Source organism: Carassius gibelio, chromosome B20, assembly GCF_023724105.1.
Source record: "Carassius gibelio isolate Cgi1373 ecotype wild population from Czech Republic chromosome B20, carGib1.2-hapl.c, whole genome shotgun sequence".
NCBI classification, from domain to species: Eukaryota; Metazoa; Chordata; class Actinopteri; order Cypriniformes; family Cyprinidae; genus Carassius; species Carassius gibelio.
Window position 1 is genome coordinate 21,200,540 of NC_068415.1, and position 27,487 is coordinate 21,228,026.

Genomic DNA, 27,487 nt, shown 5'->3' on the forward strand with positions numbered 1-27,487 from the left:
TACTAGGGCCAAACTAGTACTGAACACCTTGGCTCTGGACGTGATTAATGCAACTACGCTAATGTTCACACGCAACTGCTCAAGCACCTCTCTAAACATGCGTGACGTAAAGTAAGAGCCTTTATCACTCTGTATAGTGTGAGGGATACCAAAGATGAAAATAAACTGTGAAAGGGCTTTCACCACAGATCTAGTAGAGACTTTACGCAAAGCATAGGCAGCAGGGTATCGGGTAGACTGACACATCACCGTCAGCATGTAAACACACCCAGACTTAGATGGAGGCAATAGTCCTACACAAACAATTAACAAATGGTCAAATGGTTTCCCTATAGCGGGAACAGGGTAAAGTGGAGCTGGCTTTAACATCTGAATAGGCTTCCCCATTAACTGGCATACATGACACGTCTTAATGAAGCATGGCACCTCCTTCTTTAGACGAGGCCAAGAAAGTACTTCATAAGCTGGTCATAGGTCTTTCTTACCCACAAGTGCCCAGCTACATCCACATGAGCTGCCTGTAGGACCAATACTCTAAACTTACAGTTTTTTTCAATCGCTAACAAGCGCTTAACCATACTTCAGATACTTTTTCTAAACTCTTAACACAGACTCACACCTACAAAACACAATTGGCCAAATGGATAATTTTCTTCTCAAAAACACATTTTGTTAAATATATACTAAATCTTCATTTCAAAATAGAACACATCTTTCTCTGCACACACCAACTTTACCAAAACACTGGAAATCTGACTCAAAATTAAATTATTCTGTCAAAGAATAACACTTGTTTTCACCTCACAAGGTACAATGCAGTCAATCAAAGTACACCAGGTTTCAAAATACTGGCTATTGTTGACATTACTAAAACTGCATAGACTTTTATGTTTCAGTTTTACAGGTATTTGCATGCAAAACATGCAATTCACTGTTTTACACTAAATTTCTTGGTTAGGAACTGTATGTCCAAATGTACAGTAATGTTCACATTCAAAAGCATTCCAGTAAAAAGCTATTTTTCCCTTTACAGTTTACTGCAGGAGGCAGTACAGTAGAAACACAGTATGATAGAACAGAACAGGTTTGACAGTATTGCCTACAGTGAACAAAATATCCATGAAACACAAGAGCATTCAGAACAAAAAAACAACAACAGCAAAAAGCCCAGATAAAAAAGGAGGGGGGGGGGGGGTAAAATAAAAACAATCTCTCACTGCTCCTGTCACTGCTCCTGCTCCTCTCACTGCTCCTCTCACTTCTCCTGCTCCTCTCACTGCTCCTCTCACTGCTCCTCTCACTGCTCCTCTCACTGCATCTATCACTGCATCTATCACTGCTCCTCTCACTTCTCCTGCATCTCTCACTGCTCCTGCTCCTCTCACTGCATCTATCACTGCATCTCTCACTGCTCCTCTCACTGCATCTCTCACTGCTCCTCTCACTGCTCCTCTCACTTTTCCTGCTCCTCTCACTGCTCCTGCTCCTCTCACTGGGCCTGCTCTTCTCCCTGGGCCCCTTGCTCTTACTCTTCCTCGTCCATACATTACAGTGTTTCTCTTTTTCTGTTTCTGTTTCCAAAAACATCACTCTTAAAAAGTCCTCCTTTTATTGTATAAGTTTATTGTCTAAAAAATAAGCCCTGCCATTGAGTCTAAGCCAGATTGGAATCAGCTGTGGTTGGCCCAATTTACACAACATAAATCAGCTAAGATATATTGTTTTTGAACTGATATCATCGCGGAAGCAGAGGTTTTTATACTGTATCTAAGGTTTGGAACATTTTTTTTGCTATTGTGGGATGTTGTATGTTAACATTTGTAAATACTACAAAAACGATCCATAATTTTGTTGGGAGGTATAGCTTGTCTGTTCAGAATATGTAAGCATTGTGGAAATGTGTTCAATGACTCCATATTGTGTGAAAACGACATGAAATGTGTGAATGGTATGGCCACAATAGATAGATGCTGTGCTAATTGTGTTTAGAGTTTAGAAAATGTGACAACTGCTTGGACAAATGCTTGTTAGCGACTGAAAAAAACTGTAAATGGCACTACCACTTGAAACACTGGGTCCTCGACCTCTTCGTCAGTGTGAGAAGGCCACTTCCAGATCAACAAGCCCTCCTGAACAAAATAACCTCTTGCTGCATTGCGCAACTCCTCAGGTGGCAACACCCCAACGAACATATCTTTTAATGTCGCATCCTCCTTTTGAGCTGCAACAAAATCACTGTGAGAGAGGGGAGGTGGTAGTTTAGACAAAGCAACATACTTTAACTCCCTAGCCTGAGAAACATCATCTTCAGAGGCACAAGCTCATAGGCCGTGTCACTGCACAAGCTGTAAAGACAGATTTTGGAGACTAACATCAATATTCTTAACAATTACAGGGGGCGGTATATCACGCCAGACCCACTCTCCAGTCAGGTTGTTGCCCAAGAGGAGATGGATGCCCTCTACAGGTAAGGAAGGGTGGAGTGTTATGGTTACTTCCCTCTGTACCAAATCAGAGTGCAGATTAATCCTGTTCAATGTAACAGATACAACTTTTAACCCAATCCCTTGGACTAAAACATTGTTCCCAGTGCTCGAGTCAGTAGAAAAAGGCAAAACAGACTCCAAGATAAAATAATCAGATGCCCCTGTGTCCCTAAATATTTTACCTGGTACCTGGATGGAACTACCCACCAATGAAACTAAGCCATTTGTAACAAAAGTAGCCACTTCCACCCATTTCAACTGAATCAGCCCTAAAATTGCTCTCACCAGCCCCAGCAGAGCTCAGGCCTGATAGCTGAGATGAAGTCACAACCAATTCAGGTTTAGCCTCAGTCCCTGCCACCAAAACATTAGAAGGTATACCTAGAGCTGTAGTCAAGTCCGGCTTTGTCGAGTCCAAGTCAAGTCCAAGTCCAGGACTAGTCGAGACCGAGTCAAGACCGAGTCCAAAGAGGTTCGAGTCCAAGTCAAGTCCAAGTCCAAAAGTTTCGAGTCCAAGTCCAAGACCGAGTCCAAATGAAAGAAAAAAGGGTCCTCTTCAAGACCACATACTTAACTACTGATAATGTTTGTGATGCGAGAGAAAGCATATCTCCTATTCTAAGAAAATCATTTTACATTATTATTTGTAATGATCAAAAAGCATGTGCAAAGTAACAACTCTGTAGGACAGGGGTCTCCAAACTACATCCTGGATGGCCAATGTCCTGAAAAGTTTAGCTCCAACTGGCCTTAAAACACCTGGAAGATTAGTGTGTCTAGTAAGAGCTTGATTAGGTTCAAGTGTGTATAATTAGGGTTAAAGCTAACAGGGGCGTTAAACAAGATCCTGGGCCCTATTTATAGGCAGTCCTGATGGGCGCCCAAGGCCCCCACCCATGAAAATATCCAGGTAAAAAATATATATTTCAGATTCATACTTTTCAAGGGCCCTCTCTTCCTTTGGGGCCTTGCTAATGAGTACTGGTTTTACTCCCAGTCCGACCCTGGGAGCTAAACTTGGATAAACAAACAAAGTTTGGAACTGTAAGGTCAAATAATTTTTAGGTACTTTATTTTTTGTTGACATTATATTTGTGGTCAAAAATGTATATGACTAAGCCTAATTGGCACAGTGCACAGACACACGCAAAGCTCGGGATATGACAAATGCGCGCAGCAAGGCTAGAATGGATACGTTTGGCTCTACTGGACATGCGCACATAAATACAGCGACATTTTTGTCATACTGTGCTAGTGCTTGCATAGACTAGTCGAGCTCTGTCGGAAACAATCGTCTACTCCAGCATGCATTAACCATATTTCACACAAAGTGTTTGCAAGTACGACGTGAATTTTAGAATTACAATATTGCGTGGAGCTGTTACTATATGACCTTATCTATGTTGCATGTAAAAATAAAATATGTAATGTAATAATTAGGGTTGTGCCTGAAGCCGAATGCCTTATTCGGAATGGCACGGATAATGGCTTAAAAAACGAATAACGCACAAGGAATAATTCTGCCTGAATAGCCTACTCGGCTGAAGCTGACACAGTCTGGTGTTTGCTAGATAACAGTTGAGCCAGGGCATCAGCGCCAGATGTGAATGAATGTAAACTTTATGAGTGAAAAGAGCGCAAATCAAACACCGCACCGTTGTCGCCTCTCTGTTTATCTCTCAGAAATCAGAGCGTTGCAAGAGTAATTTTACCTATAATAATACATCATAGCTACACGTTATATTATTTGTATATATTTAAAAGGCAAATATTGAAAGCTTAGGCTACCATGATACGAATGAATGGAATAAGCACAGCGCGCTCACCAATCAAACAGCCGCGCTGCGCGTCTCAGTCTCTCAAAAACCAAATCAGTTCTCTCTCAAGAGTAGGCTAATAATCAGCTTCGATACGGATACATTGTGTACTTGTCCTACATGTTTGCATCTTTACCTTTTGCTGGTTTGCGCGGAACACACACATCTGTTTAGTGAAGTTCATTAACATTAAGACTCGCTCAAAGCGTTCTGCGTAATGAGAATGTGTGCATTGAATGGATTCAGTCGTGTTCAAATGATCACTAAACGTTTGTCATGACATCTCTCTGCTTGCACGATAAATATTATTTTAGAAATTAATTATTTCAGTTTAACACGACATACTTGTTCAGTGATAACTACGAAAAAATATATAAAATGTCATAACAGTCTTATCAAATAACTGTACGATGTTGTATCCGAATGCAGATAGGAAAACATTTGTGATTGTTACAGATACAAATACTGGCTGTTACATGAAAATGTAAATATGTAATGTCATATATAAAGTTTTTAAAATTTACATATGTAATTGTTGCATAAGGCTATACATTAATACGCGTTTATTGATAAAAAAAGGCTATCTAGGTAAAACACAATCTAACAGGTAGAAAATTAAATGAGAAACATCTAAACTTTTCAGGTCGCAGTAAGTGCAGCGCTGGTCATGCACATCCTTTCCCGGAACAATACTGAAAGCTAAGGCAAGATGGAGAAACAGATGATCATAGTTGTACAAGGATAGCCATTTTTTAAATGAATCTATTAGCAGAGCTACTGAAAGGGATGTTTAGTGCTGGAAATCCATTTATTCTTTGCTGAAACTTCTGCGTCATCATGGAGAGCGGGTCATGGTTGCCCAGCAACAGCAGACGCCACTGGAGCGCAAGCGCAGGCTACAGAGTGCTTCGGAAATAAGGAGAGCGGCGCGCCTAGCGTTTTCCACACGTTTTCAGTCGCGACATCATGCAAAGGTGGTTTTGTTTTGAAGGAGAAATTTTTTTTTTTTTTTTTTTTGCTGGACTCGGTCGAGACCAACTAGAAGACTTGGCGAGTCCAATGGCCAAGTCCGAGACAAGTCCGAGTGCAAATTCAACGAGTCCGAGACAAGTCCAAGACGACAGAAAAATGTCTCGAGTCCGGACTCGAGTCCAAGACCGGACTCGAGTACTACAGCCCTAGGTATACCTGACTCCGATACAGCAAGTGTAACCGCCTAACAACATCAGTACCATTTCTCTGACTTTTCCACTTTAAAACAGGATAGTCTTTCTACCAGTGCCCCTTGTCCAAGCAGTATCGACACAGCATTCTTCTTAGCCTGACTGGCAGGTGTAAAAGCAGAAAACCTACAATGTCTGCGAAGACTCACAGCACCCTTGTGTGACTGATTAACCTGTGAATCTATTCTACTCTGAGTAGGTGACCCCAAATGAACCTAATGATGAACCTAACGAAGAAGACCCCAAAACTCTATTGAAATGTCCAAAACTTTGTTCCTGATAAACCTAACCTGTATTATTTTCCTTTAAACTATACTTGTGTCTCAAATCGAAATCATCACCCATGACTGTGGTTTCTGCTGCTGTTTCTTTTTTAAATTATGCTCAGATACGTGTAGCAATACGCTGAGGAAGGATATTTCTAAACTGTTCTTAAAACAATCAAGTTAGACAACTCCTCAAAAGTATCGACCCCCACTGCAGAGCACCAATGTGGCTATTTATTGGCTAAAGTGGCTTAAAGTGGCTATTCAGCCATCTAGCTACCTCTGTATATGTCTGTTTGTCTTCCTTTCTCCAGCTGCGAAACTGCAAACAAAAAGCTACAGGAACTAATTAATAAATTTTAAGCTCAGCCTCTTTTATTCTTACATAGTTTTTTCTGTCTGGCACAGGCAACGTAATAAACACTTCTTGTGCTCTACCTACAAGAACACTTAGGAGGAACAACGTTCCCTCAGAGTCAGACCAGCCACGGTCATCAACCACACTCTCAAATAAATAAAATAAAATATCTGGATCTCTCTCATTGAACTTCGGAAGCAACCTTACCATGTTGGATACATCAGGGGGATGCACAAAACCCCTAGGAGTAGTACCCTCACCCCCATTAAATGAAAGCCTACCTTCAGCGACCAGTCTCAGCCATTCTAAAGCCACATCACGTTCACTTTTTATTCTTTCCATTTCTAATTGATGCTCAGCTTCCATTTCATTCCGCTCTGCCTCACATTGAGCTTCTCTCTCTCGATGTTCAGCTTCCCACTGCTCTTCCATTTCTATCTGTTGCATTTCTATTAACACTTTCTGTTGCTCAAACGTAAGTGACATTTTGGAAAACTCTGTCGAAAGAGGTGTTGATGTATCTTCTCCTAGCTCTAACTCCTCCATAATTAGAGATGCAGGTGATGAAAGAGTATTCCTGACAACAAATTCCTCCTGAACTGACACAAGTCAAAAGTTATAATGTTCACAAACTTGACAACTGATCCTTTGTCAAACTATTCAAAACCTCCACAGATGGAGCTACTAAAAAAAATTCCAAACTAGCCATACAAATGGAACGAATTCTACAGCATACAATCTTTATAGATACAAAAAAAAAAAAAACGAGCTCACCTTTTACAATGCAAGTATGGCCACAACTAAATGATTAAGACAATTGGAACTCACATCAAGACGAGACGGAACTGCCCTATATAAAAAAACAGTGATCCTCTTCATGCATACCCCAAGGACAGAGATTTTTATTAAACAATATCAGCAGTGTCTAAACTCCCTTGACAAAATTCCGTTAAAGCAGGCCTCCACGACTGTGCCCTCTGCACAGGATAGCACAAAAACAATAAACTAAAATAACAAAACAAAATAACAAACAAGCCATTAATGCTTGATGGGCACTCGCAAAGCTCAGATAATTATGTTATCCAGAACTTTATCGACAAACTCAATCTTGTATACGTGCAGTGCAGACCCACACTTACCAAACAATAGCCCACTGCCAATTCTTCAACCTGGCTCACTTCAAAAACAGCCCAGGCACAAATTAACAAAATATTCTCCTCCTCTCATGCACCAATGATGAAAAAAAAACACCAACAACAAAATTTTTTTGAACCCAATTAATTTTTAAACTAATGAACATGCATCTTCCCAATGATTCAAAACAACACGTTCAGTTAAATTAACTGTATCGGATCTTCACAGGATCCGTATACAGTGCTTTCCAAATCAAACACAACTAAACAAAATGGATCTACTATATTTAAAGCTTTTAACACCTAGGCTAATCAAAACGTAGTGATAAGCATTAAAGAAAAAAATTATATTTACAGATTGTTCTTTCAGATCCCGGACGAGCCCCCAATCTGTTACATCCTGCCTATTCTAGGCTAAGTAAACAGAGAGGGAAGACCATGTGGATTGTTTGTATAAAGAAATTTATTTATTAAAGATAAAGAATGAACAACATGTAAAATAAAGTCAGTATATATGTTAAGTTGAGAAATGAAAATTTAGCCAGATCTGGAGAGATTTTTAAAGCCCAAGATATCGAAAGAAATCACATGCGATACTGGAAGCAATTACATGCACAACACGTCACACCTGTGCTCCCTCGCCTGTAGGGGAGACACAATGAACAGGAAAAAGCAAAGAGGAGGAGCCCGGCAGGTCCATGACATTAAATAAACAAATAATACAACCTGACATCTTGGTCAGTTACACTCCCACCAAAGCACTTTCTTGTGACTTTTGTAACTTTGTAACATAATACTTAACCAAACATATTATAGACTAACCCAAGGAGTGGTAAGAATTCTTAATCAGCTTCAATCAGGGTAACAATTTCTAGATGGGCCTTTCAAGGTAGGTTGGGTTTGTAATACGTTTGTCCCTTCTATCCAGTGTCGAAACACTGATCAGTAATTTAATTGTTCTGACACAGCCATCTGTTCCATTGTGCACTTCTGTCACCCTCACTAACTGACTGCGTGGAGCTGTGCCCTCTTTCACAATGACAATGTCATTGACCTTTGTATTTCTACTGCATTTTCCCGTTTCTGCCTTTGTTGTAGGTTTAAAAGATATTTTTTCCTCCATCGTGACCAGGATACATTAGCTAAAATTGCACTTTGCACCATCTTTTACAAAGATAAACATCTTCATTAACGAAGTTTCCTGGTGGTGATAAAATGACTGAAGACTTCATAGTCAATAAGTGGTTAGTCATTAGAGGTTGTGGACCAGATGGATCATTTAGATGCTCTGTTGTTAATGGTTGGCTATTTATAATAGCCATAACTTTCGTTCCAAACTTGTAAAAGCTCCGTTTGTTTTCGGAACACAATTTAAGATATTTAAGATGCAATGTATTATTTCAAATCAAAGCTAAATACAAGTAGAAACAGCCATCCTTGTGGTGTGGATGACACAAAAGAGCACACGCAGCACAGTGACACAGAGGAGACCGTTGACAAAGGAATTATTGAATAAAGTCATTATTTTTATTTGTGCTTACAAAATTTTTTGCATTGCTACATCTACGGGGCCCAGAAAACTTGTTTAGCTGATCAAGTAACAATCTTTTTTTTAAAAAAAAATTCTTATGGGTGTTATGAACCTGTGCTTTTCAAAGCTCTGGATCATCAAGCTCATTATTTCCCTCTTTAACATCTTTGGTTAGTTAATTTTTCCACAGGAACTGTGGTCCTGTAAACCAGTTGGAGGTGATGAGCTCTTCTGCTGTAAGGCCTCTACATGCATATTCAGCCATGTTCTCTTCAGAGGTCACACATCTCCATTGCTTAGCATCAGTACCTTGTTTAAATCCTCTGAATGTGATTGTCCACAAAGACATAAATCTTTTGGCATCATTATGAATGTGCCCAAAAGAGAACCTTTGAGCTTGTCCAGAAGTACTCCTCTAGACTGTCTAACTCTAATTCCTTTCCCAGCAAGTCACTTATTGTACAGCCACTATAGCTGCTGACAACTCCAACCTTGGTATGGTGGTAATCCTAGTAGGATCAATTCTGGCTAAGGAACTGTGAATCTTTCCTGATGTGTCTTGGCTCTGAGATATGTTCATGTTCCATAACCTGAAGCACTAGCGTCAGAGAAATTATGAAGCACATAATGCTGAACATCCTTCATCGCTGATGGCAGATAACATCGCTGAATCTTGACATATAAATTCACAAGCTTCATAGACCTGAAATCCAACGTTCCCATTGTGGTCGCAAGTCATCCTAAGTTGTTCATCCCAAGCAACTTTATCTTGACACATCACCAGCAATGCAACTTTATCTTGACACATCACCAGCAATATTTGTTTACCAACAAGGATGAAAGGCACTGCAAAGCCAAGTGGGTCATACACAGAAGCCACTGTGGACTCCAAATTCTTCCTGGGGAATTGATGCTATCACTTCTTGGCTGTTCGACACAAATTTGTGCAAATTAAGTCTTCCTGTGCTGCAGAGTTCTCTTGCTTCCTTAAATAGCTGGATAACTTTACCCACTGATGAGACGCATATCAACCAATCATTGCCATATAAATTTATTTCTATGAATCTTATGGAGGTTTCACTAAAAATTACCCTGAGCAGCGAGGTGTTTGAGTCCGTAGTTGGCACATCCGGGTGATGAGGCTGTGCCAAACAAATGTATCGTCATTATTTGGACCTGTGGCTGGGATTCTAGAGCTCCTTTCTCCCACCAAAGTAATCTTAAATAGTCTTGGTCCTCAGGCTTGACCTGAAATTGATTAAACAAGTGCTCAATATCGCACATGGTTGCTACCTGACCTATACAAAAATGAAAGAGTTGTTGGTTAACTCTGGACCAATTAACAGATGCTCACTGAAGGAAACCCGTGGTGGGGAATATACCAAGCAGGGTGATTATCAATTTCTTAAACTGGGACTCTTTCAGCATTGTCTCAAGCAATTGTCTCATCCATAAAACGACATAGTCCTTATAGTATTTCTCATCTCTTTTTAGCCTTTTCTCTAAGCATCTGAGATGGTGCATGGCACATTCCTTATTGTTGGGGAGCTTTGGTCTATCTTCCTTGAAAGGCAAAGGCATTTCACATAATGACCATTTTCCGTGAGTTTGATGTATGTTTTCAATTTTGACTGAAAACTCAGATTTTCTTGAGAAACATGTCTGATGCTTTCTCAATGAAGTCAGACTCAAGGGCTTTGATGACTTTTGCTGGAGTGACTATTTCCTTGATCTGTATTCTTCAGATATGCTTAACTTTATTCATCAGATTGAAGGAAGATGGCAAACATGGCATCACTTGTTGATTCAATGATGAACTCCAATGGTATCAACATAATCTACATATGACTTACCACCACCAATAATGCTCCAGCCCAGATCTGTCCTTTGAGCAAAGAACTGATTTTCTTTACCAGAGCCAATTTCTCTGGGCAGGAGAGCTTGAGGATAATTGTAACCAATTAAGAGAACAATATCACAAACTTGTTGAGGGGCAATTTTCTCAGCTATGTGCATTATATGTGGCTACGCTCTTGCATTTTTTGGTGTAGGAGTGGGAGTTCAATGCTCAGTGATGAACTCTCTTGAACAAGTTACTGGCAAGGAGATCTTCTTGCCTGAATAAAATCCTCCCACTTGTAAGCCAGTTAACTTCTGGCATGAAACAACGGTGGTTTTGGATACCATCGTTGAGATTGTACTATTTTTTTTTTTTACATTACAATTACATTACATTACAGTTTCAGTTGCAGATTCTTTTGTTGTGTCAGGAGCTTGCGCTATCTCTTCAAGGATGAAGATATTGTCGCTCTGAGTGTCAAATTTATGAATTAGTTCCTGTAGCTTTTTGTTTGCAGTTTCGCAGCTGGAGAAAGGAAGACAAACAGTGTGTAAACAAGAACTTCATGGTTTGGTTCATTGGAAGTTAGACCCATACTGGTACAATTTTAGAGGTATTTTTCACATCCTGTACAACTAGATTGAATGTTGCGTCACCTGGGTCTTATTCTGTGTCAGCTCTTGATTTCTTTCCTCTGACTTCTCTTTTTTTTGTTCCGATTTAAAAAGAAACTTCATTCCTTTTGTGCGGTCGTCATTCAGTCATGTTGGGTGCTTTTTCTGATACGTCTAACAAACACTTATATCCTCATAATCCTTTGAACGATGGCCAGGCTTCAACCAGCCAAAATATAACTTATTTATTTGAACAAACTTAATCCGTTCAGCTACATTTTTCCCTGTAAACTTCTGACATTTGTGAATAGCATGTCCTGGTTTATCACAGAAAGCGCATTTTGCATCTGTTTTCTCCCTAGGCTGAACAGCTAACACCTTCACCCTAATGGCTTGATTTCTTACTACCCTTCCTTTAACAATCGAATTCTGCATGATATGCTAACTCTGTGGCCAATATGAAATAACTTCCAGTGGCATTCTTAGCTGGTCCTTCAACATATTATCTTCCTAAGTATTAAATCTTCTCAAATACAGGTATGTTCTTTCTTTCAATTGAAGTCTGAAAAGAGATTTTCCAATCACTAAATCTGAGTGGATTTCCATAGAATGTTGCAGGTTCTGGTATAGGAAGACGACTTGAACTGATCGATTCTGCTAACATCCTAATAAGGTCTGCAGTGCTATCTTCTTGATGTGATTTTGTCACAACTTTGTGTGGACATGCTGGAACAAGGAACTGCTTGATTTAGGCATGTGCTTCTTCTGCAGAGGTTCAGAGTCATGGAGTAATGCTCTGGTTTCATCCTTTGAGTCTTCCATCTGCTCATAGACTTGTGTTCAAACCTTTGCAGCATTTAACTTCTTAAGCGTCTCCAAGCACTCTAGCTCTCTGCACTTATCTTCCAATGCCTTCTGCCTGGCGGCATTTTCTGCTTCAAACTTTACACTCTGTCTAGCTTCTTCTCTTTCTAGTCAAGGCGTATAAGCTTCTACTTTTTATTCTGCTACTCTCATTTTCTCTTCAGCCTCAAGTCTTTGGAGTTCCTCTATTTCACGTTTTTGTTGTTGCAACATTTCTAAAGAAGCTTTGTTTGAAGCAATTTCTGCAGCAGCTTCTTTTTTCTTAACAGAGGACAAATTCAAACCTCTGGTGCTGATGCATGAGTTGTTTAAAGGACTGAAAAGAAGAACTGGCATGTCCATGACTTGATTTGGAGGCTATGCAAATACTGAGCCTGTTTCAGTACAGTATCCCTCATGATTGAAAGGATCTTGACCCTCAATTCCTTCTCCTAAACGACTCCATGCAGAATCAACTATCATCTTAGTGACACCACCACAAGTGTCTATTCTGCGACGAATATCACTATCAGGACTCACATAAACAACATTTAAATCCTTTGAAGCAGAGCTTATTATGCCTTTAAGAGCTTGCAGCATTTTGTTGGAGAGACACCCCTTTAGTTTTTGTCTAGCATCTCTAGCCAAAGCTTTCAATTTCCCTTGAAAGCGATTTTTAAGTTTAGCCAACTTTTCATCATGCAATTCTTAACCCATCTCAGTTAATTTACGTGTTCTTTGACTTCTTTGTGGCTCTAAATCTGTATCATCAATAGCTATTGATTCATGTATCTATACATTCCTGGGAATGTAATTGTTGCTGTGATTGCATAATCTCTGTTAAATTGTCTTTGCTACTCCTAGCAGACTGGCCACATTCTGCCATTCTCTATTTATCTATTTTTAAGAGTACATACAGCATGAATTGTATACTGAACATGGATATTTTCAACAGTTCGGTCAAAAATTATCTTCTTATTTAAGTTTAATACTTGCTCCAAAGTGACTTAAAGAATAAAGAGCAAGCCCCTAACACCAGCACTTCTTTAAAATAACGCTGAACACTTAAAGAGTCTCTTTCAAGCAAATATCAAGAATAAGTCCACTTTAAGCAACTTAACTTGAACGTGATTCTGCTTCTTAGTTACTGTTGTAAGCAGTACTTCATTTTGCAGAATCCAGATGAACTTGATATTAGCTTGAAGCTTTGCTGACTGCTGGTTGGGTCTTCATTTCTTATATTCACAAAGAGCAGCTGATTTCTCACTGTTACCTGGGTTGCCAACTCTAACACATCTCGCGTGACACTAACGCTTAGACTTCAGCATGAGATTGATGTGAGAGAGTTGGCAACCCTGCTGTTGCTCCCCCCAGTAATTTCACAAGCACAAGTATTATTGAATGGTTCATAACCAACCAACTCAAGATGCCATGAGAACTAAATACACACATATAAAGTAAAAACAAAGAATATAAACAAATAAATACATTAAATAAATAAAAGTTGTCTTTGTAAACATTTTAAACAGAGTTAAGTTCACTTCAACCGATTAACTATAGTATTTGTAGAGATTTGTTCTCTTCCACACAGCAACACAATGCACAACAATCATATATAATAGAAATAAAAAACTTACTTCATTGGCTGCTTGTTTCCAAAAGGAGAACTTAATCTTGCATCTGATGTCCCTTTTAACTTCAGATGAGTAGAATGTATACATTAGAATGTGAACACACTTTAACTTTCCACATGGTGCAGATATCTGCTTTTTCATAATAAAAGTCTCCACCCAAACCAACGCTTTACACGAGACGGTTTACTTATTATTTGCTAACAATTTATTTTTATGGTTCCCCAACAGACATCCTACCAACTAGATGTATCTTATAAGTACAAAAGTACATCAACTTATTCTACTAACCCCAACCCTAACCTAACAGTCTACTAATAGTCTAAAGAGAGTTAGTTTACATGTAGTTGCAAAAGTACTCATAGTTAGTAAAATATCTAAAGTGGATTTTCGAAATAAAGTGTAACAGAGAGAGAGAGAAAAAAAACAGATTTGATGAAGCATTTGTTTTTTTTTGTACAAAGGATTTTTTTTATTATTATTCAAATTTAATGAACATTTGTGCATTGTATGCTTTGCACTCGCCTACCAGAACCCTCCCATAGACATTTTGGTAACCATGTGGATTGTGGTTAAGGCGTCCTTTCATTTTAAATGACCACAGCGTCACATCTCATGAATTTCTACAGGGACAATTATATTTAAGTGCCCCAGATCGAAGCAGCTCCCTCTCGAAATGAAGAACTGCTGGGTTTTTGCTTTGCTTTTTACAAATGTTTGTTTTATGAATGCGATTCAAAAGGAATATTTTTTCCCTTTTGGATTATCTGAAGGGGATTCAGTTCTTCAGGATGGTGATGATGAAGTGTCAGAAGCCCTGAAGATAAACAAGCCATTACAGTTCTACGAGGTCCAGTTCAACATTCTTTATGTAAGCCATTGTTTTCATTACATAAAAAAGTCAAATTGGAAATGTTAAAGTATTTATTCATTATTTCATAATTTGAATGTTGTAGCATGTGCAGTAATCTCTGTGTAAAAAAAAAACAAGATAATAATAATAATAATAATAATAAAGACCAATGTTAATGCTTTTTTTTTTTGTGTGCTGATTTTCTTCTTGTACCTGTAAATAACTAAAAAATAAAATCAATGAAATTACAAATGCAACCATATTTACTGAGCATTTGGAGTCTGAAGCTAAAAATGTAATTTCTTTCCTCAGGTTTCCACAAATGGGTTCTTGTCCCTTCAGCCTCCACCTGGAGAGAGTCAGTATTTAAGAAAAATGTTTCCTCTAAGCTTCTCTGCCATTGCACCTTTCCTGACAAACATTAGTTCAGGACGAGGGAAAGGATCTGTGTTTTACCGTGCAGAGGAATCGTTAGATGTTTTAATCCGAGCTTCTGAAATGGTGCAGCAAGGTTTTACTGATTCTGCATTTAAGTCCAGCCACACAGTCATCGCCACATGGGACAATGTTGCCTGTGAAGAGGAAGGGCTCCAGCTCCCAATTACATATTGTGTAAAAAAATATATATATATTCCTTTATCCTGGTTTTCATCCACACTATAAATGTTTCAAATAAAATAATATTTTGATTTGTAAAGTTGTTAATATCAATATTAGCTTTGATGTGTTTACCATGTAGGTAACCAGTTTCCAGGTTGTGTTGGCCGGCAATAAATCAGACACATATGCCTTGTTCCTTTATCCAGAGGATGAGCAGAAGATGATAAATATCAGTTACAATCATACAAACATGTCAATAAGACAAGCTAAAACTCAGGCTGGTTTTAACAGAGGTGATACATATGGTAAAGAAGAGCTCTTCTACAGTCTGTTTGGCTATAATGAGACCAGCAAGAACCTCTATAAGTAAGTGCATTCAACTTTTTTTTTCTTTTATCCATTTCAGATGTATGCTTTTGCAAGTAGCTTTCTGCATTAATTATTAAATGCAGGATTATAGATGATTATTTATGTGAAGTTATTTGTATCAAATTGTATAGTGATATAAAACATAATTCTGTCACATGCGCAACTCTAAGGTCAGGGAACACCGGGGTAAATGGACTGTGGGTTTTCCACATCGGATCCAGCCGGTTCCCATTCCAGAAGGTAGTTCCTGCTTCCATCCCAAAGTCTGATTCAATGGGTTTTGGCAGCTTGCGCAGCACAGATGAAGATTTCTACATTACAGTAGAATCAAACATGCCTGCAGATAAATCTACTTCTAATGCCCAAATGGACATCCCAGCTTCACTTGTTCAACAGCCCCCAAAACCAAACCAAGATGTATTACACGCTACTTCAAATAATGTGACCAAAATGTGTGGCCTGCACCTGAAATTCTGCTCTCAGGATGGTTACTGCACAGACTATCCAACTGGTCCTTGCTGTCATTGCCGTTCTGGTTATTATGGCAATGGCAGACAATGTTTACCCATGGGTGAGTTTTTTTGGTCTAGTATTTTCTTATCATGTCATTTATTATGACTATGATACCTTTAAAGGAATAGTTCACACAAAAATGAAAATTCTGTCTTTAATTCTTCACCCTCATGTCATTCCGAACCCATAATATATTTTTTCATCTTCAGAACACAAATTAAGATATTTTCTGAGAGCTTTCTGACCGTCAGCGAAGCAACTGACATATTCAAAGCCCAGAAAGGTAGTCATTAAAATAGTCCACGTGACATTGACTGTAATTTTATGAAGCTATGTGAATACATTTTGTAAGCAAAACAATAAATAAAAATAAAATAACAACTTTACTCAACAAGTAAAAAGTCAGTCTTTGACACACATTCATGAGAATACTCTGATGAATGCGTGTGCATTCCTGTGCTTGTAAACAAGTTGCAGCACATCCGGATTCTACATCAGAATTCTGGTTCCTGCGTCAGCAACACAACATGCACGAGTGGTACTGTAGTGAATGAGCGCCGAAAATTTCTTTGCACACAAAAAGTATTTTCATAGCTTCATAAAATTATGGTCGGACCACAGATGTCACATGGTCTATTTAACTGATGACCTTTCTGGTCCTTGAATGTGTCAGTTGTGTTGCTGTCTATGGAGGTTCAGAAAGCTCTCGTATTGCAGCAAAAATATCTTAATTGTGTTTCCTAAGACAAACTAAGGCCTAACGAGTTTGGAACGACATGAGGGTGAGTAATTAATGACAGAATTTACATTTTTGGGTGGACTATCATTTTAATATTCGTTTCTAATCTGATTTTGCAGGCATTTCTCAGCCTTTAAGTGGAAAGCTGAATGGCCTTGTTTCTGTTGGAGACATAAAAGTTCAGCTAAACAATGTGGACATCCATGGCTTTGCTGTAGTGGGAGAAGGTCGCGTATACATCTCCATTAGTCCTGTCCCAGCTCAGGCAGGCTGGGCTCTGATGGCTGTGAGCCCGCTGGTCTCCACATTTGGTTGGCTGTTTGCTCTTGAGCTCCAGGACCATCTGAATGGCTTCAGCATATCTGGTTTGACTGTTTTTCCTTATCTGAAGCTCCATTAATTTATGTCATGTCACAGATCATGAAAAAGTCTAAAGAAAGAAAACATATTTTCCCCAGGTGCTGAGTTTTCTCATCGGGCAGAGCTGGTTTTCAGCCCACAAGGTCAGCGTGTTACCATTATTCAAGAGGTTCAAGGAATGGATTCATTCAACCATTTGAATTTTGACATTAGGATCAATGGAGATTTGCCTAGCATTCCCGATGGTGCTAAAGTCCATATTCTGCCTTTTAAAGAGACCTATCAATACAACCAATCAGGTAATTCTTGTAAACAATCTTGAAGAGTAATGACTATGGTTAGTCTTCAGTTAATTCGTTATTATTTCACATTGTTCATTACTGAGTAACTTAAGTTACACATCATATCGACAGTCTCTTTTTCTATTTATGCTCCACCAAAGAAAATAGTTCCAAAGGAAGTGGAACTGTAACGATAACAATGTAACCTGCAAGTTGACCTAAAACCCGAGAACATTCAGTATGGAACGTGATAACAAAGAAAAATGGTATAAAAAAAATTAAATTATGAGACTCTAAGTCATAATTGTGAAGTAAAAAAAAAATCTAAATTATGTCAAACAAGTTGAAATAATGAGACACTAAGTCATGAGTAATGAAATTTTGAGATACTAGGGGTGTAATGGTACATAACAATTCGGTACATACCTCGGTTTTCACATCACGGTTCTGTATGGTTTTGGAACAGCAGGAGGACAAAATATATTTTGCGTGAAAGCTGGTAATAAAGATGAGGGGATGATTGCACTCATTCGCTGCTATCAGAGCTGAGGCATTTATACAGCGATATGTCACGCCACATCAAAGAGCATCAAAACAGCATGTATTGTTTGAATTTCCTGAAAAAGTTTGTTCAATATGTGTACCGTTACACTCCTAGATAATATGTCATGAGAAAAAAGCTGAAATTATGAGATATTAATTAATGCGATAAAGCAGAAATTATGAGATATTAAGTCTTGAGATACATATAAAATTATGAGATAATAAGTCATGAGATAAAGCTGAAATTATGAGATACTAAATCATGAGATATAGCTAAAATTATGAGATACTAAATCATGAGATAGAGCTAAAATTATGCGATACTAAATCATGAGATAAAGCTGAAATTATGAGATACTAAGTCATGAGATAGAGCTAAAATTATGAGATACTAAGTCATGAGATAGAGCTATAATTATGAGATACTAAATCATGAGATAGAGCTAAAATTATGAGATACTAAATCATGAGATAAAGCTGAAATTATGAGATACTAAATCATGAGATAGAGCTGAAATTATGAGATACTAAATCATGAGATAAAGCTGAAATTATGAGGTACTAAGTCATGAGATAGAGCTAAAATTATGAGATACTAAATCATGAGATAAAGCTGAAATTATGAGATACTAAATCATGAGATAGAGCTAAAATTATGAGATACTAAGTCATGAGAGAGCTAAAATTATGAGATACTAAATCATGAGATAGAGCTAAAATTATGAGATACTAAGTCATGAGATAGAGCTAAAATTATGAGATACTATATCATGAGATAAAGCTGAAATTATGAGATACTATATCATGAGATAAAGCTGAAATTATGAGATACTAAATCATGAGATAGAGCTAAAATTATGAGATACTATATCATGAGATAAAGCTGAAATTATGAGATACTAAATCATGAGATAGAGCTAAAATTATGAGATAATTAATCATGAGATAAAGCAAAAAAATTATGAGATAATAAATCATTAGATAAAGCTGAAATTATGAGATACTAAATCATGAGATAAAGCTGAAATTATGAGATACTAAATCATGAGATAGAGCTAAAATTATGATACGAAAATATTAGATAATCATGAGAATAATTTTGAATGTTTATGTCATAATTATGACATAAATATAATATAATTATTATGATTTAGTTTTTCCTTATATGGTGGAAATGGGCTTCCATAAACAGTGATAGAGAAATATCCCAGTGTTGTTGGACTGAACATCAATACCCTCAGCCAATCAAATTTGCAAAGCTACATAGCTAAAAAACTGTTTATTGCAGTAATAATTAATAATAAATGTAACTCTTTACTGAACATTCATGTATTTTATTGATAGTACTACTGCATGTTTAAAAGCCACTTGAGTCCAAAGTTAATGTTTTAATAGTAATTTGTGTCTGGCTCAGTTGTGACATCATCTTCCCTGCGGGAGTACATGGTGGTGTCAGAAAACGGTGGATCTGAGACATTCTCCAACAAGCTGCACCAGAACGTGAGTTTCCGTAGCTGTGAGCACACCCCATGGACCATACCAGACTTTCAGCAGGTGAATGTGGAGCATTTGATGGTCACGTTCACAGAAGGAACCACCCTTAGATATGCCATAACCAACAAAGTGGGACCCATAGGAGGTAAGAACATACTGATAACCAAACAATTCTATAATGCGGGTTATTGTTAGTTGTGTTTCTTTTTAAATTTTGGATCTTGTTGAGGAAATTCTTTATGTTACCAGGTGAGCTACCTGGGCTTGTAGAGTTGAATCCCTGTTCAACTGGAAAGCACCATTGTGACCCCATGGCTCTCTGCCTGCCAGGAGATGGCACTCAGTACCATTGTCAGTGTGCCGAGGGCTTCCATGGAGATGGACGCAACTGCTATGGTACAATTATTTCAGTGTTCCTCTATGTAATATTTTGACATCAAGCCAAGCGCTTGCTATGTCTGCTCCTTTGAGAGCTTCCTTAGAGACTGTGGGTCATCTCATGCCTTAACTGAATTACTGCCTTAGTTAAAATTCCAAATGGCTCTCTTGGGTTTTGAATCTGTGATCCAGATGTAGACGAGTGCGCTGAGGGGCTCAGTTCCTGTGGTCCTCACTCCGAGTGTGTGAATATGCCGGGTGGCCATCACTGCAACTGTCAATCTGGCTATGAGTTTGATCTCGATTTGCATGTGTGTGTGGGTAAGTGTTCAGTATATTGTAATATTTGTAAGAGAATTTGGGTGTTGTGAGTAAACGTTTCTTAGGCCTCGGGAGCCTTTTTTTTTTTAGCAGTTAATCATAGTCGTAATAGTCAGACCACCAGTTCTTGTGAGGTCCTGAGGTCAAGTGAAATCAAAGAAAAAACTGGTGTGACATCATTTCAAACAGAACAAGGCCAAAAAGAAGTCTTTTTAGAGTATACTTTTTCCAGCTTTGTTTACAATTTCTTTCATTTTCAAAGACATTTTCTTTCTTTTTTTTGTGAACTTCCTTTTTATTAATCTGCTACATAAAAACAGTGGTAATGTAACACAGAAAATTGTAATGCTTCATTTAGCTTTATAAACCTCTATGAATCTATTTTTGTGAATCAGTGATTTTGGGAGTGTTTCAAACTGGATAAGCCATATGATTTCCGAAAACGGGGCTTTGTTACATTACATGTTTTCTAACTGTTTACACATTTTGATGGTTCGCCACTAGGTGGAGTTGATTTCGTGAACCCATGTCAAATATATGGTTTAAAAATACAGAATAAGCACTACAAATTATACCAAAACTTAATTAATTTTGTATTTATTGATTTGAAGATTACATTTCACAGCTTACACTTTCATGAAAACATTCACTGTTTGTTTTGTACAAAGTTGAAATATTTGTGCCACCATTGTAGTTACAACCCAGTGCTCCGAAACAGTGAATAATTTCGCAAAGCAACCAGTTCAGTTGATTGAGAGCTTTGGAAAGCTCCCATCACTAATGCTTTAACATAACAGTTAAATAACTACTCTTTTGAGTAAATGATTCAATGACTCAATCATAAGAAGTTCGCCAACCTCTGGCGTAATGAAGTTTTCTGCAGAAAGGGCCACTAAATCCTACCACTAATATACAGACTGGCAACCTCAAGTGCTGCTGTACTGTATATCAGCACTTTATGAACACTCTTCATTCCAGTCAAATTCAATGACCTTACTGTTACACAGAAAAATTTTAACATGCACAATTTCTATATGCACAATTTACGGTCATTCATCAATCATGATCATTCTATGCAGACATTTATTAAACACTTTCATGCATGAGAACCAAATGTGGTACAAATTCAAGAGTTGTATTTCACATGAGGCCCATTATTCTCTTCTTCTACAGATATCGATGAGTGTTTTCTTCAGCTCTGTCATCCGTTTGCTTCCTGCTTCAACACCCAGGGCTCCTTCCAGTGCCAGTGCTGGCCTGAATACAAGGGCGACGGCTTCCTCTGCCAACCACCACGTAAACCACAACATTTATCAAACCAAAACATAACAGTTCTCCCTGTCAGCTCAGTTACAGACTGTTCTCTTTGCTTATAACACAGAAGAAGCCCAACAATCAAGTCAAATATTATGTTCAGCTGTGTATTATAAATCAATCAAACACAAATGAGTTGTTTAATCTTCCATAGCGTACTTGAAACAAGTAGACCATGTTCCTGGAACAACATTTTTTGATCCAGGACTTGGTTTAATCATACTATGCCACTTAGTGGATTTTTTTTTTTTTTTTCCTCTGCTAGAGAAGCCCAAACCCATCTTAACTGTGTGCCAGCAGCACAGAGAAAGTCTGCAGGAGAATCTAAGCATCTACCCAGACCTGGAGGCCTTCATTCCTCAGTGTGATGAGAAAGGGCAGTACAAAGCCCTGCAGTGTCTGGGCACCACTGGACACTGCTGGTGTGTGGACAGTAGAGGACAGGAGAGAGTGGACACCAGGACAATGCCTGGCACAGCGCATGCCAACTGTGATCAACCAGGTATGAATGTATGCCTTCACATTCAGCAGCTATTGCTTTCAAACTTTCAATTTGGTCAGATATACATTTCTTTTTTTGGAAGGAGCCTCTAATGCTTATTAAGGATGCATTTATTCGATCAAAAATAAAATAACTTTAAAAAAGGACAGTAAAATCCATTACTTTAAATAAATGGAAATCAAATAAATAAATTAATAAAATAAAAATAAAAAACATATTTTCTTTCAGCTAATTTAGTCTTTTTTTTTTTTATCAAACTTGGTGTATAAAATAAACTTAAACTGAAATAAAAAAGAATAAAAATATATAGACATACAGTCCAACAAAAATATGCAAAATGCTAAAACATAACAAAATTACATTTACATTTACATTTAATCATTTAGCAGACGCTTTTATCCAAAGCGACTTACAAATGAAAACAATAGAAGCAGTCAGGTCAACAAGAGAACAACAACAGAATACAAGTGCCATGACAAGTCTCAGTCAGTCTAGTATAGAACGCATAGCCAGGTGTATATAATTTTTTTTTTTTTTTTTTATTAAATGAAAAAGACAAGAAAAGGAAAAGTACTGGTGTTAGTAGGTTAAGTGCAGGCGAAAAAGATGAGTCTTTAGATGTTTCTTGAAAGTGAGTAAAGACTCCGCTGTACGAATTGAGATTGGGAGGTCATTCCACCAGCTGGGCACAGTCCAGGAAAAGGTCCGTGAGAGTGATTTTGAATTTCTTTGGGATGGCACCACAAGGCGTTGTTCACTTGCAGAGCGCAAGCTTCTGGAGGGCACATAGGATTTAACCAGTGAGTTTAGGTAAGTTGGTGCCGTGCCAGTGGCAAATTACTAAAACTGTCAAATTACTAAATTACGTATAAATTACGTGCCAAATTACTAAAACTTAAAAATTAACACAATAAATCTATTTCAAAATATGAACAAAAACTGTAATAGAATCTCAATTTCTGATATAATAATAAACGATATATACAGTATTGTTCAAAATAATAGCAGTACAATGTGACTAACCAGAATAATCAAGGTTTTTCATATATTTTTTTATTGCTACGTGGCAAACAAGTTACCAGTAGGTTCAGTAGATTCTCAGAAAAAAAATGAGACCCAGCATTCATGATATGCACGCTCTTAAGGCTGTGCAATTGGGCAATTAGTTGAATTAGTTGAAAGGGGTGTGTTCAAAAAAATAGCAGTGTGGCATTCAATCACTGAGGTCATCAATTTTGTGAAGAAACAGGTGTGAATCAGGTGGCCCCTATTTAAGGATGAAGCCAACACTTGTTGAACATGCATTTGAAAGCTGAGGAAAATGGGTCGTTCAAGACATTGTTCAGAAGAACAGCGTACTTTGATTAAAAAGTTGATTAGAGAGGGGAAAACCTATAAAGAGGTGCAAAAAATGATAGGCTGTTCAGCTAAAATGATCTCCAATGCCTTAAAATGGAGAGCAAAACCAGAGAGACGTGGAAGAAAACGGAAGACAACCATCAAAATGGATAGAAGAATAACCAGAATGGCAAAGGCTCAGCCAATGATCACCTCCAGGATGATCAAAGACAGTCTGGAGTTACCTGTAAGTACTGTGACAGTTAGAAGACGTCTGTGTGAAGCTAATCTATTTTCAAGAATCCCCCGCAAAGTCCCTCTGTTAAAAAAAAGGCATGTGCAGAAGAGGTTACAATTTGCCAAAGAACACATCAACTGGCCTAAAGAGAAATGGAGGAACATTTTGTGGACTGATGAGAGTAAAATTGTTCTTTTTGGGTCCAAGGGCCACAGGCAGTTTGTGAGACGACCCCCAAACTCTGAATTCAAGCCACAGTACACAGTGAAGACAGTGAAGCATGGAGGTGCAAGCATCATGATATGGGCATGTTTCTCCTACTATGGTGTTGGGCCTATTTATCGCATACCAGGGATCATGGATCAGTTTGCATATGTTAAAATACTTAAAGAGGTCATGTTGCCCTATGCTGAAGAGGACATGCCCTTGAAATGGTTGTTTCAACAAGACAATGACCCAAAACACACTAGTAAACGGGCAAAGTCTTGGTTCCAAACCAACAAAATTAATGTTATGGAGTGGCCAGCCCAATCTCCAGACCTTAATCCAATTGAGAACTTGTGGGGTGATATCAAAAATGCTGTTTCTGAAGCAAAACCAAGAAATGTGAATGAATTGTGGAATGTTGTTAAAGAATCATGGAGTGGAATAACAGCTGAGAGGTGCCACAAGTTGGTTGACTCCATGCCACACAGATGTCAAGCAGTTTTAAAAAACTGTGGTCATACAACTAAATATTAGTTTAGTGATTCACAGGATTGCTAAATCCCAGAAAAAAAAAATGTTTGTACAAAATAGTTTTGAGTTTGTACAGTCAAAGGTAGACACTGCTATTTTTTTGAACACACCCCTTTCAACTAATTGCCCAATTGCACAGCCTTAAGAGCGTGCATATCATGAATGCTGGGTCTTGTTTGTTTTCTGACAATCTACTGAACCTACTGGTAACTTGTTTGCCACGTAGCAATAAAAAATATACTAAAAACCTTGATTATTCTGGTTAGTCACATTGTACTGCTATTATTTTGAACAATACTGTATATATTTTTTAAGTGAGAAAACTTACTAACCCAAAACTTTTTTTATCGTGTTTTTACAAAAAAATAAATAAATAAATAAATAAAAAATCTAGTTTTGATGCCTTCAGTGTGAATCTACAATTTTCATAGTCATGAAAATAAGGAAAACTCTTTGAATGAGAAGTTGTGTCCATTCTTTTGGTCTGTACTTTTGAATCTCCTGAAATATCTTGGTCCATTGTCATTTAAGTTACTGTAAAATACAAACGATCAGCAACAGCATGTTGCAAAATCCGCAGCATTTCAAACACAGGGACACACGACACACTTGCTGTTCCTACTGTTGCATTGCGTGTGTTGTGGGAGTGGTGTTCACCTCCAACTATATATGACATAATTATCCCTCATGAGACGGCCTAACTGTAATTAACGCTCACACAGTCATTCATTGAGGCAAGATATATGGATGCGGTGGACGGTCAGAGATTTGAAACATTTCTGGAAAAATGTTTCTTCCTCAGCGGCCCTGCTTCCCCGTGTGGAGACTGTGTGCGAGCGCTGGAGGCTTTCACTCTTGACTCACTATAATGGTCGGCCGTCCTCTCAGGACTATATGCCTCTCTGTGATGCTCACGGGAATTTCCTGCCTGTGCAATGTTACGGCAACAGCAGTTTCTGCTGGTGCGTGGACCATCAAGGCATAGAAATTTTTGGAACGCGGTCCTACGATGATGTAAAGCCCCCCTGTGAGTAATGAAGTTATTTAGCATGCACTTTTTATGATTCAGATTTTTTCACCAAATCTTGCAGTGCTCTATTGTCGTGTCATAATGTGTGCTCTTTTTTTTGTTTTACCCGTCAGGTATCTCAGGTGATGCAGCGGCGCTGAACAATGCTCTGATGTATCCTGTCATAAGCTCCTCCCCTTCAGGGCCTGCTATCCTTTACACACAAGCCTCACAGATTGGAGTCATTCCTCTCGATGAAACAGACCCAGTTCAAGAAAAGTCCACTGTTTTACTGGCCTTAAAGGTAGACCCTCATAAACACAATACATGATCAAATCGAAAATCCAAAACTCTTGTCTGATTAAGCAAAAATAATAATGCTTTGCAGGACTCCATCGTGATTGGAATCAGCTTCGACTGTCAGGAGAACATGTTGTACTGGACAGATTTTGGACGACGTACAATTAACAGAGCGCTCTTAGAATTTGGCTCTGAGCCAGAGGCTATTATCAGCCAAGGTGATCTATCTGTCTGTCTATCTATGTCTATCAGTCTGTCTGTAATTATGGGGAATTATGATGGTTGCATCACCCACGTATTCTCTCCATGTTCCCCAATTACGCAATGTGAAATTCCAGGCTTGGTCCAGCCGGAGGGAATTGCAGTAGACACTGTGCACAGGAAGTTATTCTGGGTAGACAGTGGGAAAGACAGGATTGAGACGTCCGGTCTAGACGGCGGGAGCAGACAAGTGCTGATTGATTCTGATTTGGTGAATCCCAGAGCCATCGTAGTGGATGCTCAGAGGGGGTCAGTAAGAAATATTATCAAAATCCTTCATTTGTTGTCCCTGCATCATTATACTGTATTTACTATTATGCATACATGAATGCTTTCGAGCCATATCAGTCATATATACTGACCGCTTTATTATGTGTTCCTGCAATAAATACCAGTATATATTAATTTATATGGTGCAGTTGTCATGCTCTGATGTGTTTCTACTGCACATGTCCTTCAGAACCTTATATTGGAGCGACTGGAACCGTGATGGCCCCAAAATAGAGAGCTCATCACTGGAGGGACAAAAGAGGAAAGTACTGGTGCAACTGGGTCTCATGTTGCCCAATGCCTTGACACTGGACTTAGACACAAATCGCCTGTGCTGGGCGGATGCAGGTAATATTTCCACAAAATACAGCATCTTGCATATCTGTAGGACAAATTTAAGATAAAAGTCTACTAAATCACCAGGCACAAAGAAACTGGAGTGCATATCTCCTGATGGGACAGAGAGACGTGTGTTCCAGGATGCTTTGGATTACCCATTCAGTCTGGCCATCTATGACAGCCACTTTTACTACACCGACTGGGAGAGGTGAGTCTCTGATACACTGCATGATCTGGACAGTATCAATGTTTCCATATTCATGAGGGAGAAATGTTCTTACAGGGATGGGATAATGGTGATCGATCAAAACACTGGGGAGAACACTGCGTATCTCCCTATTCAGCACTCACACTTATATGGGATCATAGTTATTCCATCACAGTGCCTATAGGTAAGCACACGTTTTTATTTCTTTTGTATGATTATGTGAAAGCAGTAAAGAATTCCTGATTGTTTCTTTTCCTGTCAGTTTCTCTTCACTTATAGAGACCTGTGGACTCTGCACTTATGTAGACTATATGGATTTGTGGTGTTGTAAAAGAAGTGTCAGAAAGTAAATAAATAAATGAAAATAAGCCAAACCAAACCTGGGAGAAATTACCGAATTATTTGCCATATACTTAAATCCAACATTGCTTTGTGTGTGTGTGTGTGTGTGTGTGTGTGTGTGTGAGTGTGTGTGTGTGTGTTGGGTGGTATTATTAAATTTTTTATAGTTTTAGTGTTATTTGTAATATTATTTGTGCGTGTATATATATATCTTATATCGTATATATATATATATATATATATATATATATATATATATATATATATATATATATATATATATATATATATATATATACATATATATATATTAATGTCTATTAATTAGTTAAATATTTATAAAATATTAAAATATTTATATGTTATTTCAAACAAATTAAACAATATTATTTTTCCAATTAATTATTTAATTATTTTTTTATTTTAAGGTTTTTA

At 38.0% G+C, this 27,487-nt stretch overlaps 1 protein-coding gene across 1 annotated transcript; it reads left to right on the forward strand.

The window, feature by feature from the left end:
• Positions 1-14,183: 14,183 nt before the first annotated feature.
• On the forward strand, positions 14,184-27,133 carry nid2b (nidogen 2b (osteonidogen)). The gene is made up of 19 exons (XM_052585781.1): positions 14,184-14,613; positions 14,908-15,207; positions 15,335-15,561; positions 15,735-16,135; positions 16,936-17,181; positions 17,275-17,475; positions 19,415-19,639; positions 19,744-19,890; positions 20,065-20,193; positions 21,367-21,489; positions 21,773-22,009; positions 25,126-25,350; positions 25,467-25,636; positions 25,721-25,850; positions 25,971-26,142; positions 26,354-26,511; positions 26,587-26,710; positions 26,786-26,894; positions 26,973-27,133. Exons 1-18 carry the CDS (start codon positions 14,419-14,421, stop codon positions 26,892-26,894), a joined length of 3,519 nt encoding a protein of 1,172 aa, XP_052441741.1. The 5' UTR covers positions 14,184-14,418; the 3' UTR covers positions 26,973-27,133.
• The last annotated feature ends 354 nt before the right edge of the window (positions 27,134-27,487 follow it).

Excerpts from the sequence above, each read along its gene's own strand:
- nid2b (XM_052585781.1), top strand. The coding sequence starts at position 14,419 with ATGAAGAACTGCTGGGTTTTTGCTTTGCTTTTTACAAATGTTTGTTTT. Across the intron at positions 19,640-19,743 it reads CAAAGTGGGACCCATAGGAG|GTGAGCTACCTGGGCTTGTA; the intron begins GTAAGAACATAC and ends TTATGTTACCAG. Across the intron at positions 26,711-26,785 it reads TACTACACCGACTGGGAGAG|GGATGGGATAATGGTGATCG; the intron begins GTGAGTCTCTGA and ends ATGTTCTTACAG.